We start from the raw sequence: 17,124 nt of genomic DNA on the forward strand, positions 1-17,124 counted from the left end.
CGGCATACTGGACTCCGAATGGGTCACAGTAGAGACCTGCAAATCTGAAGTACGGGTATCAGGGGCTGCAAAAGCGCCTTACTGAGAACCGGCGAACTGGCGACTAGCTTAACAGAAGCGTCGTCGGCAGCTTTAGACCTATGCGGTCTGTCTCTGTCTTTATCTTTACATTTTTTCAGAATGTTGGTAGTAGGATGGCTTGCCGAAGCCATTTCTGGATAATTGAACTGAGTACCGAAATTGTTAGATGCGAAAATGAACCGCCGACAAATAGTACAAGGATTAAATAAGGCACAAAACTGACAGCAAGGGACGTTGTGGTCTGGGCCTAAGCAAGGAATGCAGTACGAATGAAAATCTTTATGAGGTATTTGCTTTTCACAAGCAATACAATTGTTAACTTTTACTGACATCGGTTTAGTGCAAGAAAAAGATACTTAGCTTTTTAGAAGACTTTGATTCTGAAACTCGAAAACAAAAATTTCAGGAGTCGGCCAACTGGCACTTGCGAACTGCTTCTGCTTTGGGCACCGCACGGCAAGAAAGACTGATGTAATGGCATCGGCTGCATGTTTTATACCACTAACTACCTGATGTCATGGACGAAGAGACAGCAACCGATGCAGGACCCAAGACTTTGATAATCAGGCCGGCTGAGGGCTACCTGCAAGCAGATAACCCTAATGTAATGACTGCAACAGTGAAACACGAAGAATATCCATGTTGAGATCCACCAGTGGAACGAAAGGCATGGGAACCGTAAAGGGCATTGGTGGTGAAAACTTCAATGCCTGCAAGGAGGTCAAAGGAGGAGAATAAGTTGGAGTCCGTAGAGATAGACTCCCAAGTCCAGATGGGAAGGGAGTCTTGGAAGATTTAGCAATCCCTCTGGCCATCAGCAGCTGGTCCACCAGACGCACCACGTCTAATTCTGAGAGGCTCCTGATAGATCTTGTTGATATCCCCGATGGGGAGTCAAGCCGTTCTAAGAAAGGGCTAAACTGTTGCCCCGAGAAAGGATCCACCAAAAGAAAGTATTGGGTCCGTGCAGAGTGGTCTATTGGCACCACGGTCTTAAGACTGGAGACCTGTATGGAAGAAATATCTGGTATTGGAACCGACGGGACTGACACTGTAGGCAAACTCGGTGCCATTGATATGGTCGGTGCCATGACTGGTGTCAAAGTTAGAACTTTTAAAGATGGGACCGAGGTAGAGATTTGCAATTTAGGCAGGATTGGTGCGGATGAGGAAGTGATGGGTAGGTATGGTGTTAAGCAAAGGAATGCAAAAGGTCAGATGGTAGTGGATTTTGCGAAAAGGATGGACATGGCTGTGATGCATACGTATTTTAACAAGAGGGAGGAGCATAGGGTTACATACAAGAGTGGGGGAAGATGCACACAGGTGGATTATATCTTATGTAGAAGGGCCAGTCTGAAGGAGATTGGAGACTGTAAAGTGGTGGCAGGGGAAAGTGTAGTTAGGCAGCATAGGATGGTGGTTTGTAGGATGCCATTGGTGATCAAGAAGAGGAGGATGGGTGTGAGGGCAGCACCAAGGATCAAATGGTGGAAATTGAAAAAAGGTAATTGTGAGGTGATGTTCAGGGAAGAGTTAAGACAGGCACTGGGTGGCAGTGAAGAGTTACCAAATAGCTGGGTAACTACAGCAGAGCTAGTAAGAGAGATGGCTAGAAAGGTGCTCGGTGTTACATCTGGAAAGAGGAAGTAGGACAAGGAGACCTGAAGGTGGAATGAAGAAGTACAGGAGAGTATACAGAGAAAGAGGTTGGCGAAGAAGAAGTGGGATTGTCAAAGAGATGAAGAAAGTAGACAAGAGTATAAGGAGATGAGGTGCATGGCAAAGAGAGAGGTGGCGAAGGCTAAGGATAAGGCGTATGAAGAGTTGTATAAAAGGTTGGACACTAAGGAGGGAGAAAAGGACCTGTACCGATTGGCTAGACAGAGGGACCAAGCTAGTAAAGATGTGCAGCAGGTAAGGGTGATAAAGGATAATGAGGGAAACGTATTCACAAGCGAGGAGAGTGTGTTGAGCAGATGGAAAGAGTACTTTGAGGGGTTGATGAATGAAGAGAATGAGAGGGAGAGAAGGTTGGATGATGTGCGGATAGTGAATCATGACGTGCAGTGGATTAGCAAGGAGGAAGTAAGGATAGCTATGAAGAGGATGAAGAACGGAAAGGCTGTTGGTCCAGATGACATACCTGTGGAAGCATGGAGGTGTTTAGGTGAAATGGCAGTGGAGTTTTTAACTAGATTGTTTAATGAAATCTTGGAAAGTGAGAGGATGCCTGAGGAATGGATAAAAAGTGTTTTGGTACCGATTTTTAAGAATAAGGGTGATGTGCAGAGCTGTAGTAACTACTGAGGGATTAAACTGATCAGTCACAGCATGAAGTTATGGGAAAGAGTAGTGGTTAAGAAGGGAGGTGATGATTAGTGATCAGCAGTATGGTTTCATGCCAGGAAAGAGAACTACAGATGCGATGTTTGCTCTGAGAGTGTTGACGGAGAAGTACAGAGAAGGTCAGAAGGAGTTGCATTGTGTCTTTGTGGACTTAGAGAAAGCATATGGCAGGGTGCCTAGAGAGGAGTTGTGGTATTGTATGAGGAAGTCAGGAGTGTCAGAGAAGTATGTAAGAGTGGTACAGGATATGTACGAGGGTAGTGTGACAGCGGTGAGGTCTGCGGTGGGAGTGACAGATGCTTTTAAGGTGGAAGTGGGATTACATCAAGGATCAGCTCTGAGCCCTTTCTTATTTGCAATGGTGATGGACAGGTTGACAGATGAGATCAGACAGGAGTCCCCATGGACTATGATGTTTGCAGATGACATTGTGATCTCTAGTAAGAGTAGGGAACAGGTGGAGGAGACCCTGGAGATATGGAGATATGCTCTAGAGAGAAGAGGAATGAAGGTCAGCAGGGCTAAGACAGAATATATGTGTGTGAATGAGAGGGAGGATAGAGGAATGGTGAGGATGCAGGGAGTAGAGGTGGGGAAGGTGGATGAGTTTAAATACTTGGGATCAACAGTTCAGAGTAATGGTGAGTGTGGAAGAGAGGTGAAGAAGAGAGTACAGGCAGGATGGAGTGGGCGGAGAAGAGTGTCAGGAGTGATTTGGACAGACAAGTATCAGTAAGAGTGAAAGGGAAGGTCTACAAGAGGGTAGTGAGACCAGCTATATTATATGGGTTGGAGACAGTGGCATTGACAAAAAGGCAGGAGTCAGAGCTTGACGTGGCAGAGTTGAAGATGTTAAGATTTGCACTGGGTGTGACGAGAGTGGACAGGATTAGGAACAAGTATATTAGAGGGTCAGCCCAGATTGGAAGGTTTGGAGACAAAGCCAGAGAGGCAAGATTACATTGGTTTGGACATGTGCTGAGGAGGGATGCAGAGTATATTGGGAAAAATATGCCAAGGATGAAGCTGCCAGGTAACAGGAAAAGAGGTGGGCCTAAGATAAGGTTTATGGATGTGGTGAGAGAGGACATGCAGGTGGTTGGTGTGACAGAGCAAGATGCAGAGGACAGGTAGAAATGGAAACAGTTGATCTGCTGTGGCAACCCCTAACGGGAGCAGCCGAAAGAAGAAGAAGAAGGTGCTGTAGACACTGTCAGTGCCTTAGCAGGCGCTGAGGATATAATTTTTGTAGATGGTACTGAAGACGGTGCCGTAGGAGCCAGTTCTGGCTCTGGAGCTGACAAAGTGAATTTTAGTATTTTTTGTCTTGGTTCCTGTTTTCTATCACCTGAGGGTGAAGAAGGAACAGAATGTGGCCTCTTTTTGTGCTCTTTTCTAGGAGGTAGTGAGCCCTCCAACTCATAAATAGCCTCTGAGAAGGGTGACTTAAGGAGGCCCATCAAAATCAACTTATTTTTTCTATCATTAAAGGTTCGAGAGCCCAACCCTTGACAAATGGTACAAGGAGGTTGGACTGAAATATGAGGAACCCCAAACAAGATACACAAGATACTTGCAAGTCACAATTTGGTATTTTGCAACCACACTGGTCGTACTGTTTGAAACCGGACGTTCCTTTTTTTCTCTGACATAGTCACAACAATATAGCAGTTAACAACAAACAGTAAAAAAGAGATACAGGAAAGTTGTTTTTTTTTTTTTTTTGAAAGAAAGAAAGAAGAAAGGGAGGGGGAAATACCAACAATTGTATTCAAAACTTTACCTCAGAGGGTAAGGAAAAAGACTGTACCACCAGTGGTACTTAAGGATTACCAAGAAGGTAGATGAAAAGGAAAGTTAAAGAATGGGTAAACTAACGATAGGATATGGAAATAGTATAAGATAGAAAAACAAGGAAAATTATTCAGAAAAATGTTTTTTAAGATGAAAAACATTAAATACTTAGCTGAGAGTTGGCTTGACACTTTTTTTGGCTATGCGGCAAATGAGATCTGAGGTAATAGTGAGACAGACACTATGGGTAAAAGCTTAGCTCAAGAGTTTTTTGGCTGGCGCGAGCTTGTTATAAGGCCGACTCAGTTCCGAGGATGGAACTGACACCCATCAGTAAGGAATGAATGAAGATTAACAACATCAGATATAATATTCTCTTAGAATAAAGCTTTCCAAGTGATCTCATGCCATTCTAATGAATCACTTCTATGATTTTATTTCCATCCAGACCTAACCAGAACTGCCAATTATACAGGGGCTTTGACCATTGAACCTGGTTAGAGCAGTTACCCCAAACATTTTGTAGTGAGATGAACAATGGGATGGCACACAGCCAAAGGTGTTGCAAAATTCATATCTTACTTACATTACTTTACAAATGCTCTATGTTTCAAACTTGGAACAAGCTCCCTAATCATCTATGCTCTATCCACTCTCCCAATATTTTTAAAAAAGAACTAAAGAGTTACCTGGCCAACTCTCCATCTTGTACATGTCACCACCCCACCTAAGTATTCTTCTTCATCTTACAGCATTACATCTTCTATATCACATATGTAAGTATTACGTAACATTGTATATATTTGTATTGCAATTTTCTTTGATTTTAATGACTGTAGTATTGCTATACATTTTTGTAACATTTTGTCTTTATATCGGAGCTTTTCTACTTGGGTCTCCACTGAAAATGGGCCCACAACCCAGTGGACCAACCCGGTTAACAAAAGACAAATAAAATAAATAAACAAATGTCCCTCCCCTGCCCACCCCCATAAATCAGATTACAATATAATCAAAGCAGTTTGGACAGTGAAGTGTGACTAGATTTTTTCCTGTCAGTTTCAGTGTTATAATAGAGTCAGCAGCTGTATGGGTGCACCTATAGTGGAACACAATACCTTTGCCCATTAATCATGTTTTCTTTGTGTGGTGTACAATGGTTCACTTAGATACATTAACTGAACATTTTGGATTTGATACCCTGAATCAGGCTGACTGTCATACTTTATCTGAACTAAGACACAGCTCTCAGCTTTACACCTGTCCTCCACAACTTAATAACATTACATGACAGGATCACATAAATCTACCAGTAACATGAACCTCTCCCCTCTCCAGACTTCCTGAAATAATCTGCTGAAGAGGTGACCTTTGATGTACCTTTAGTGAAAAGTCAGAGATAGAATGTGGCCACCTCAACAGTTTGCAATTAAAACAGTGCTTGTTCACATTAAAGTACATTGTTTTGCTTTGCAAAGCTGTGGGTATAGCTGGGAGTGTCTTGACTGAGTGACAGGCTAACTTTGATACTACTGAGAAAGTAGAGCTGAATCATTTTCCTCTCTGTGTTTTTTTCTGAGCAATCTCCAAAGTGGGCATTGTCATGACAAGCTAATGGTCAATACTAAGTACTGGTAGGAATCACCCTTTGGCTGCTGTGTAGTACAGCTTTTCTGTCATACAAGTCCAAACCACTAATGGAAATCAAGCTTCAAATAGCTTTTAAGCGTATACTCTCTGTTTTTATGCCATGTATTTCTGTGAGCTTGTTGCTGTGCACCATCTATCTTGTTTTTCTTGAGAATAACACAGCTGCTGATCGTTGTGCTCTTCTGGACTAATGTATAAACTAGTTGGAGTTTACCTACTTGTTTAGTATACAATACTGTACAGAGTTATCACTGACCACAACCATTAATATTCATTCAACTATTTATAGAGAATCCTTAAAGTCAACAACTTAGCATTTTTTTTATTCTTAGTCAAGGTCAAGGTTAAGGGCACTATTAACTGGTAATGTATAGTTATTTTATGACCTGTAACTCGTACTACTAAAAATAAACAGTTGCTAGAATATGAAGACTGGTAATTTTGCATACAGTAAACATTTGTCATTGTATCTTTTCACCTAGAAAGTTAGAAGACTGTGTTTAATTTGTAAAAATTCATAGGCAAAGCAAGTGAATATGAAGGCCATTTATTTGCTTACAATGTTGTACTGCAGAATAAGTGCAGATGCAAAGATTACATGTGAAATGCTCACAGAGTTACAGGGCAGATAAGCAATCCAGAAAGTACAAATACTATTGTCGAAACTTATATGCACTGAAGTATTGTTAATATTGTTGCGGTTATGCATAGACAATTTATTTCAGTTTGTGCATAAAGTAGGCAAAATAACAAGTTGTTTGTCTCCTTATGGAAAATCAATATCACCAAACAATAAATGGTCATGTGATTATAGACCAGTCATATGTAACAATTTTACCTTCCTAAATTCATTGGGATCTACAGGGTTGCTCCTGAAAAGGGTCTGTGTGTTCAACTGGCCTACTTGGTTAACAAATGATTATTGCTATTATTATTTATTGATGAACAAATTATTTCCATTAATTATTCAGTGACTAAAAATTGCAGACATAAAGAGTCTTTCACAACATAACTTCCTTACCATGTATTTTAACAGTGTATAATGAAATAACTTCATTTGTGTAAGTACTGTCAGTTCTGCTGCTGTTAATGGTTCCAAACCATGGTTATGGGAGGGCATCTGTTGTGGCTCATTTTTTTTTTGATAATTTCTTAAAACCATTTTGAGTTAAGAGTGCAGACATACAGATGTTACACTGAGAGTGCATTTTGCTACTGCACTTCTCAGTTTGTCTTTGTCTAGACAATCACTGTTAAAACTTTGCTTCATTAGATACGTGATTTGGTGACTTGTACATTAACTCAGTACATTTCCCTATGACCAAGAAACAAATTCATGCAAAATATTCCACACACAAAGTTATTATAAGATTTATCCATCACAGGGTGTTTGGTTGGTTGGTTACTGAAAGAAACAGAAGAGCACCACAACCAACAGCTGGGTTATTCTCATGAAAAACAAGACAGATGGAGTACAGCATCAATTTCACAGCAACATGTGGCACAAAAAAGAAAGTACAAACATAAATTGCATTACAATAGCCAACAGCATGCACTAGTGTACTGTCAAGAATAAGATCTTTCAAGAGGAAACATTACAAATGGACAGCTTTCTCCTTGTGCCAAGGAATAAAAAAGGTCTTACATCTTTATATTTAAAACTGCAGCTTTATAAGTTTAGAAATACTTCATTCCAACAGAAAAATCAAGATAGCCTTTACAGGTTGCAGCAGCTGTACAAAAGACCTCCTCAGCGAACGTCTGTAGAAAAGGCATGCAATTCCATCGGTAATTAAACAGGCAACATAGCCTACAACTATTTCAGGAACTCAAATCAAAGTTTTTGCATGGTCAGAAATGTGTTTGTTTGCACTGTGTTCTTTGCTGTGGTTTTATTTTAATTTGAGTTAACAAGGCAAGGTCTATTACATACAGATACCTGCTTCATGTTATGTGCATATTTATATTAGAAATCAAACCAAGACCCAGAATGAAGGTTTCTGCGGGGCAGAACTGAAAGGCTACTCACAGTTTTAAGACTGAACTCATCTGTACCAACAGCCACAATGTTTAGTAAATGATGTACTGTATGGGGTAGTACATCTATCTTCTTGGAATTGATACCATTTAAGTAAATATAAATGCAAGTATTCTTCTCAATGATGTTATGTTTGTGAGGGTGGGTGACTGGTGTTCTATTCTAATTGCTCTACATATGTCTAAAAGAGAGAAAACAAAAGCATTTCTTTACTTCTATGGGCTTACCATAGTATTTGTCTTCCACATTAGTTACCAGTGACTTGCCTTGTACTAACTGATCATTTGTTTAATCAAAACAGTACTTGAGTTCGAAAACAAATACGTGAAAAAGCAGATTTCTCAAAAATCCTTTTTACTGTATGACAGAGGGCAGCCACAGTGGCACAGCGGCTTGCTTTGCCGCCTCACAGCATTAGGTTCTCCATTTCGATTCTTGGCTGGGGTGCCTTGTGTATGGAGCCTGCATGCCTTCCCTGTGGTAGCATGGGTTTCCTGCGGGTGCTCCAGTTTACTCCCACATCCAAAAGACTTGCTGCAGGTGGACTGTATACTCTAAATATCATCTAGGTGTGCGTGTGTGTGCCTTCTGCGGAGGGTTGGGTACTGGGCTGGCAACTCGACACTGCAAACCTCCAGTGCCAATCGTTCTGTTGGCTGTTGTTCCACTGTGGCGACCCCTAATCAGAAATGCCAAAATGAGAAGACTGTATGACAAAATGCCTTTTTCTTGCTTCCATGTGTGAAACAGCACACATTGCGTGGAAAGGATAGATTTGTGAATGACCAAATAGCAATGAATTTGTCACACCAGGAAAAATAACTGCTAAAAAAAAAAAACATAACACTCACTGGTTTTGTTTTGGAGGTCCAGTTATATTTTCTTTGTATTCGTATCCTGGGCTTGGCTGCTGTGGTATCAGTAGGTGGAGCCACAGTCTGGCTGGCTGCCTCAATCAAGGACAAGGCTGCTGCAACTGTTGCTAGATTCTGCAGATCAAGGTGCAAGTTGGCTTCTTCTTCAGCTTAGAATAGAAAACAATGCATTAACGTCATGGAGACACAACGGACAGCTGAAGTCCGATCACTGTTTTAATTCACATTATGATTATAAAGCAATGTCACAAGCTAAATTTTAAAGTAAAAATTCCATCTCTACATCAGCCCAGCCATTCAGTAAATAATGAATCTATGTAATTTGCAATCCATCTCTTTTACTGCCACATTATCTTGCAAACTACAAAACCTAATTTAATTCAAATATGCAGAAATGATGCACACATGTCTATGCATTTCTGCTGTTTTGGAACTACAAATAATTACCTGGGAAACACAGTAACACGCTTGCTATTAAAAAAAGAAAGACTTTGAGATAGTCTTGTGTTGAGCAAAAATATACATTTATTAAATCACTTTCAACATTTTCTACTTAATCCTATAAAAGGTGGCAGGGGATTCGAGCCTGTCCTGACAATTAACAGGTTTAAGTCACAGAAGCACTCTGCTAGTCCACTGCAGGATACACAGATAGACACACACATACATGTGCGCGTGTGCACACACACACACACACACACACACACACACTATGGCTGTCAATTCAACACAAACATACCTTTGCAAAGTGGAAGAAAGCAGTTCACTGGCAAAAACCTCACAGAGGCAAAGGAAGGACAAGCAGAATTTGCACACGACCAACTGCTATGAGGTAGCAATGCAAACACCATAAGCACCTTTGATGTAATTCACAAGTTGTGTTTTCCACTTCAACTTTAATACTGCCCAGTTGATCCTATTTTCCACATCTTAATACAGACTGGCATCCAAACCCAACTGCATGTAACTAAAATGTGAATTAAGTCTATTTCACGTCCAACATCAAAATGAGAAAATCATCCATGAGTTCATTAACTAGGTAATTCAACAAACTTACCTTCTCCAACTACAACTCCCAAATCAAAGCAAAAATACATTCATTTCAGTCATTATTTTATTCATTCATTTTCTGATACTCCCTTTACTCCATTCAACTCATGGCAAACAGGGCCGGCTTCACACATAGGCAACTAAGCAAACTAGGCAGTTGCCTATGACCCCATGCTTGTAGGGGTGCTCCTTCCCTAATTTATTTATTTTTACTGCAATATTTTTTGCTCTAAAAAGTAAATAAATAAAGAACCCCTACTAAACGAAAATGCTTCCAAAGCACTGTTGGGGCTCAGTGCTCCAGTTAACTTGACGTTCAAGTCACATCACATAAAGTTTAAAAGCTGCAAGGAGACAGGAGTAGAGTCATACAGCATTCAAATGTAGGTGAAAAGTCTGAAGGGAGTTTTATACATATAAAAAGGAATAGGAGATAAAATGAGGGACATTTTGCACAGAGCGAGGAACGGCAAGTGAGTGGTACTACTATTTTTGTCTTCATGATTTGTGTGGGTAGCTGATGAGAGGAAATAGCACAGTGAGATAGGTATTATTACCATTTTTTACACTAAATCTGCCAGTGATCAGCCAGATATTTTTGACTATATTTTTCTGGCTTTGTGATTTGTGTAGAACAACTTGACTGAAATACTTTCACCTGTGCAACTTGTTTCTGTGGACTGTGAAACAGACCTATCAACAGACCTATCAAATGTCCCTACTTGGAGAAATGTTCCTCTTCTCAGGACTGATTTACCCCTATACAGGATGTCCCTATGTCCCTGTTTTTCAGGCTTGATTTACCCCTTCATACAATTTCGTAATCCCCCATCACGTGATTTTTTGAATAGTCTAGTATCCAAAAAACTAGACTACATGACCAACATACTAGTGACAATAATAATTTAAAGAAAGAAGGCACATATCTTACATGTCCTTTTTCTGAAGCACAAACAAATGACCTTGTACACTAGAAGTATGCAATACAGATCATAAAAGCCTACAGAGTTTATACTGTCTCTTTAATAACATGCTTATATTTTTCCATGGTTTTTGTCACACTGTTTTTCAAGCATGTGTTTATGGAAACAGAAGCAGTTATGTGCTACTTAATAATTAAATTTTATGCTAGTTAGATGTCAAGATTTTTAGCTACATGTACCTAAGTTTCAAGGGTCTTTGCTCCCATTTTCAATGTCTGTGGGTTAAAAAGTATACTGTACAGATGAAATATTATACAGCTATCATACGCCACAGCTGTAATTGCTGGTTGGAAACTGGGGCTGGCTGGATGAAAATAACTGACCCTATTGTCATTTGTTCAGTTTCAACAGTCATTATCTGGCTTTGCAGGACTAGTGTGCATTTGTGAGATGCAAGATGGACTACTTAACTGGATACCTGATAAGCAGAGGCACAGTAGGCATAACTTCTGTAGTTATCTTCTGCAGATGAAAATGACTAGCTGCCTGTTTGTTTATTATATTGGTGATTATGTGAAGTAATTACAGTATTTTAATGTGTTGCAACTGATTGTTTGAAATAAAGTGAAATATACTACAAGGTCATTTCCCTTTCAGCACAATCAAATGTCTGAATTGTACACAACTGGTCAATGGGGGGTGTCTGGATGCAAGTAACTGACCCTACTGCCACTTGCTCAGGGGAACAATCATCTAAAAAAAATAAATAAATAACCAATAAAACCTGTCGCTCTCCTACTTTGGACACAAGAGAAGAGTCTTTGTGGGTTCTGTTCAGGCAGCTTTATTATATACAAACCCATCACAATAGAAGTTTACTAACTTTAACTTAAGCAACTCATATACAAACTAACTACTACAATCATACATGCTCACTCTCTGGCGGCACTCTCAAAATGGCATTGTGAATAGCACATGCCTGGTATTTACATGTGCATGTTCAGTCCTTGATATGCATCTTAAAGCTACAGCACATACACTCTGATACATCCTCCCTCTTTGAGAAATGGATCATGCAACATTATGAATCTATTTGGCATGCAAATAATACAAATAGCTCTTTGTCATGCAATTAATTATACAAGACTAGGTACATATATATACATTTATAAACATGTCGCTGTGTACTTCACACTGGGCCTGGAAATTCGACCATACTGTGTGACATAAAACTGGGAATTAGGTTTAGCAACTGGAGTTGTCTCTACGGAATGCTCAAACTTGGGAGCATTTGGAACAGCCTCAGGAATGGAAGTAGAGGTTGAAACACACTGTGGGATGGGAAACACGTTTGGTTCGCTCTGAGATCTAAAGTCTGTATCACAGGAACAATGCTGCGATGACTCTGGTACAGGAAGAAGATGTCTGCAATTTCTCCTGTACTCTACACCCTCAGATTCTACAAGGTAGGATCTCAGCTAGGTACATATACCTGTAACTTGATCAATCCAGTCGGAACCTTTCATTATTTGTATCCACAATGTCTCTCCTTCCCTCAACGGACAAAGAAATCTGCACAATTTATCATAACTGGACTTACAGATAGAACGCTTCTTGAATAACTGAGTTTTGATGGTTCTGTTGTTCTTAGCTTTAGGCCTCAGTAAACTGGAACTAATAGGTAGCGTCATTCTGTTTTGCCTGAATAGAAGTCTTTGAGCAGGTGAGCCAAGTATATCATCACGGGGTATGTTTCTGAGATTAAGTAAATTCAAAAACACATCAGTATTGTCAAGCCATGACCTTTCAAATAATTGCTTTGCTCTCCGTACTGCACATTTGGCTAGTCCATTTGACTGAGGATATTTAGGACTACTAGTAACATGTACGAAGTCCCATTCTCTTGCAAATTTCTGAAATAACTGACTAGTAAATTGAGTACCATTGTCAGAAATAACTGTGTGTGGACTATCATGGACTGAGAAATTACGTTTGAACTAATAATAACTAGTAATAACAGCAGTGGATGTTAGATTAAGTAGTAAGTCAATCTCAAACCAATTCGAATAACAGTCTACCAATACTAAGCAGTGTTGATTGTCCCACTCAAAGATATCAGTGGCTACTATTGACCAACGTAGCTCAGGAACTTGACTTAGCTGAAGTGGTTCTCTTTGCAAATGCGGTCTAGTACTACTGCATACGGAACAAGAAGGAAGTACTTTATCAATGTCTTTCAGTAATGAAGACCAAAATACTAGTTCTCTTGTTCTTCTTGTAGTGGATGTGGAACCTGGGTGACCACAATGCAACATCTGGATATATTCTTGTTGTAAGAAAGCAGGAACAACAACTTCATGATCTTTGAAAATAATGCCATCTTCCATCAACATTTCATCTCTACAAGGAAAATAGGTTTGCATGTCAGGTGATACACTACAGTGCTTTGACAGCCATCCAACATTAATGTAGTGAATGAACTTTTGCAAAACTGGATCAGTCTTTGTATGACCTCTCAGCTCATTAAGTCTAGTGGTAGAGAAATTACACACTGCCATTACGTCAAAGTCAAAATTCTCTGAGTCAAGCTGTTCCGTCGTATTTCTGGGCAACCTGGATAAGGTTCAGCCAGATAAAGTAGTTTTGCTTTCATATAGACCATTTTGAAGTTTTACTTTTGCAATTTGAGCATTATTCTTTGCAATCTCACTGGAGCTGAATGCATAGACTTCTTCAGAACAGTAACAAGAGGCTGGTGGTCAGTTTCAATCTGAATAGCTCGACCATACATATAATCATGAAACTTGGAACATGCAAACACTATTGCCAAAAGTTCTTTCTCAATTTGAGCATACTGCATTTCAGTTTGGGTAAGTGTTCTAGATGCATAGGCTACTGGTCTGCCCTCTTGGAAGAATAACTCCATCAAGACCAAATTTTGAAGCATCACAGGAAAGAGTGACTGGTTTATTTACATCATAGTATCTTAATGGAGGTGGAGAGGCAATTTTCTGCTTAAGGTCTTCAAGTGCCTTCTGGTGCTGTTTTAACCATAACCATGTAACATGTAACATTTTGGCACGTCAGCTCTCTTAAAAGGTGCTGTCAACTCACTGAAGTCTGGTATAGACATGCCTAAATAGTTGGCCATGCCAAGGAAATGCTGTAGAGCTTAAATAATATCTGGTGCTAACATCTCAAGAATAGCTGCTTGCTTTGTCAGGTCTGGTCTCACACCAGTGCAGGATAAAGTAGTTTTGCTATAACATTAGGAATCAGGGCGACTTCAAAATCTGGTTGCATTAATACGCAAATACTAAATATTTAAAAAAAAGGAAGCCAATCTGGTGGTCTCCTGCCATAAACAAACTCTATAACAGAAGGAAGAAACTGTTGCAAAAGAGAGTAAAATCCCATGAGTGGAGGAGCTCCCTGGTCAGCCTCAGTAAGAAGCTGAGATCCCTTATAAGATCCTCCAAAGCTAGCTACAAAAACAAAATCGTCACTGATTCTAAGAGCAATCACAAAGCATTCTATAGCTATGTCAAGAATCTCAATGGCAACACCCAGATCTGCTCTGAGTTACAGCACAACGGCACGAAAATTACAGAACCAACTGATATTGCCAATATCCTGGCAGATAGGTTCAGTGCTAACTTTACCCTCCTCTCACCCCCTACAGGGCCCATATCTATACAGGAAGAATGCAGAGTCCCTGTAATCACATCTATGCAGGTAAAAGCTGCATTCTCTAAAACCAAAAACACAGCATCCATGAGACTGGACAACATCCCAGGCTACGTTTTACATGAACTTTGGAACGAACTGGCTCCCCACCTAAGCACCATGTTCAATCATAGTCTCATGTCAGGCTTTGTGCCCACTGAATGGTGCACAGCAATAGTTATCCCACTCCACAAAGGGGGAGCCACCACTGATCCTGGCAACTATCGCCCTATTAGCTTGACGAGCCTGGTCTGCAAGGCCATGGAAAGTATCATCATGGATCTCATAAACAAAGACATTAGTAACCTCCAAACTCTGGACCCCACCCAGTTCAGGTTTGTGAAAGGCATATCATGCCTTCTGAACCTGATCGACTTCTTGAGGCAGTCACCAAAGCCGTAGACGAGGATAAGGTGATTCACACAGCCTATCTTGACCTCGCCAAGGCTTTCAACACCATCCCCCATTCTGGAATTATAGCTAAACTCACTAAACTAAGTATAAATCCCTATGTCACAAGATGGGTTGCCAACTGGTTCACTGACAGAACCCACACTGTAAAAGTTGCAGACTCCAAATCTGACTTCAAACCAGTGACAATTGGAGTAGCACAGGGTTCAGTCCTGGGACCTCTCCTGTTTGGTATCTATTTCTCTGAAGTACAGGCTAACACAGAAGGCCTCTGGCTAATGAAGTTCACAGATGACTACAAACTAGGAGCCATAGTCGAGTCCCCAAATGATGTGGACATCCTACAGAAGAACCTCACTGAGACAGAGACATGGCCTCAAGCTCAATGCCAAAAAGTGCATTGTCATCCCCTTTGGTAAAAACTCTGTACCTATGAACTACCACATAAACTGCAGTCTACTTAATGCCGAATGAGTGATAAGAGACCTTGGGACCCAGGTGGACAGTAGTCCTTCCTTTGATAATCACATCGCCACAGTAGTCAGGAAATCCTTGTATGTGGCACACCTCATCATAAAAGGGTCCTCATCCAGGAAAAAAGAGGTCATTGTTCCCCTCTACTCAGCACTCATTAGACCCATTATAGAGTACACAGCCCCCTTTTGGAATGTACCTCACAAGACATCTACAGAAGCTGGAAAGGCCACAGAAGTACCTCACAAATAGGATTACTGGCCTCAAACAGATGCCCTACACTGACCATCTCAAAAAACTCCAGCTTTACTCTGTAGCATATCGCCTGCTCCGAGGAGATCTCTGACTAACATACAAAGCTATGTTAAACCCAGAGCTGTTGGACATGGTACACCTAAAGAAATCCCAATCCCTCTGAGCTACATGCTCTAGGGACCTAAACCTTGTCACCACAATAAACAGGACATGCTGGAGGGATAGATTCCTGTCCCAAAAACTTCATATACTCTGGAACAAGCTACCCATCTATGTCAAACAAAGCTCCTCATTAGCACTGTTCAAGAAAAATCGGGAAATAGGAAAAACACCCTGGGGATCACTTCTGTGGCTCTGCTCGACAGGGGCACAGGAAATTAACTTTCTTGGGTGGCGTAAGCCAGGGAACTTTGTTGGCTGCACTTACTTAGGCCCTTGGGCCGATAGCCTAGTACCTACCTATGAACCTATGTCCCTATTTTGGGCCTTTGCCCCCCCCCCCCCATTCAGGCCATTGTTGGATGAAAAGGTTGTTTAAAAACTCTAAAATGCATCTCAGAGCATCTAGAAACCCCAGCCCCCCCCCAACACAATACATCTATTTCCACTGTAGTTATTACAGTGTAGTCTCACTCAGTTAGGATGTGTTGAAAGGAGCACAAAAAAAAAACACAAAAGTTAAAAAGTAAGATTAAACTTCTTCCTTTGATCATGTTTTATCTTCAAGAAATCAATGGATGAAAAAGCTTGTTTAAAAATGCACCTCAGAGCAACTAGAACCATTTCCTCCACCATTATAATAATGCAGTCTGGGTTAGACAGAACATGTTGAATGAACGAAAGAATAAATGAATAAACAACTGCAGGGAAAAACTGAAGAGTAAGGCAAACTGCAAGAAAAAGAAAAAAAATCATCAGGATAGTGTAGCCTAGATTGGTATAGTCAGGATGATTTTAATTGTCGCTAGGGAATACAATCAGAATGCTCACAGTATGAGGAAGTACCTGTTGATACAGTCTGCAAAGATCAGACAGTATCGCTAAAGCAGGTGCAGTTAGATTCTTTCTGCAAGTGCCGACTAAGATGTTTTTTGAACGTTTCCATTTTTTTGTTTTATACCTGTAGGCAGTTAATTCAATAAGGCGACTCCTATTCTTGACAACGCCTTTTCCCCCATGGATATTTTAAATTTAGGTCTGATCAGAATGATAGCACTTTCTTGGCTGCCTCTAAGGGAGTAGTTTTGTCCTCTAATTTGAAGTACTCTTAAGGGGTGAGCAGCAACCTAGTTTGAGAATTTTAAATATGTACCTTAGCCAATGTACCATTTCAAATTAAATGCAAAAGTGGTAGCTCATATCTGCGAGAAGGGTAAATCTACAGATTTTCTTTTCTTTTAAAACAAGAAACATCTTTATTAAATGATCACGTATGGCATACACAATCATACATTTATACAAATGAAAACAACCCATATTGACATAATTTAGTTGCAAA

General features: G+C 40.4%; 1 protein-coding gene across 1 annotated transcript in view; it reads right to left on the reverse strand.

Moving 5' to 3' along the window:
- The window catches only part of BAHCC1 (BAH domain and coiled-coil containing 1), a 1,784,093-nt gene that overhangs the window by 478,028 nt on the left and 1,288,941 nt on the right, over window positions 1–17,124 (reverse strand). The window contains exon 12 of the mRNA XM_044085068.1: window positions 8,764–8,936. Coding sequence (XP_043941003.1) covers window positions 8,764–8,936 — 173 coding nt within the window. The remainder of the gene's footprint in view (window positions 1–8,763; window positions 8,937–17,124) is intronic.

The sequence above is a fragment of the Protopterus annectens genome, chromosome 10.part0 (assembly GCF_019279795.1).
Source record: "Protopterus annectens isolate FY-2018-M chromosome 10.part0, PAN1.0, whole genome shotgun sequence".
NCBI classification, from domain to species: Eukaryota; Metazoa; Chordata; order Ceratodontiformes; family Protopteridae; genus Protopterus; species Protopterus annectens.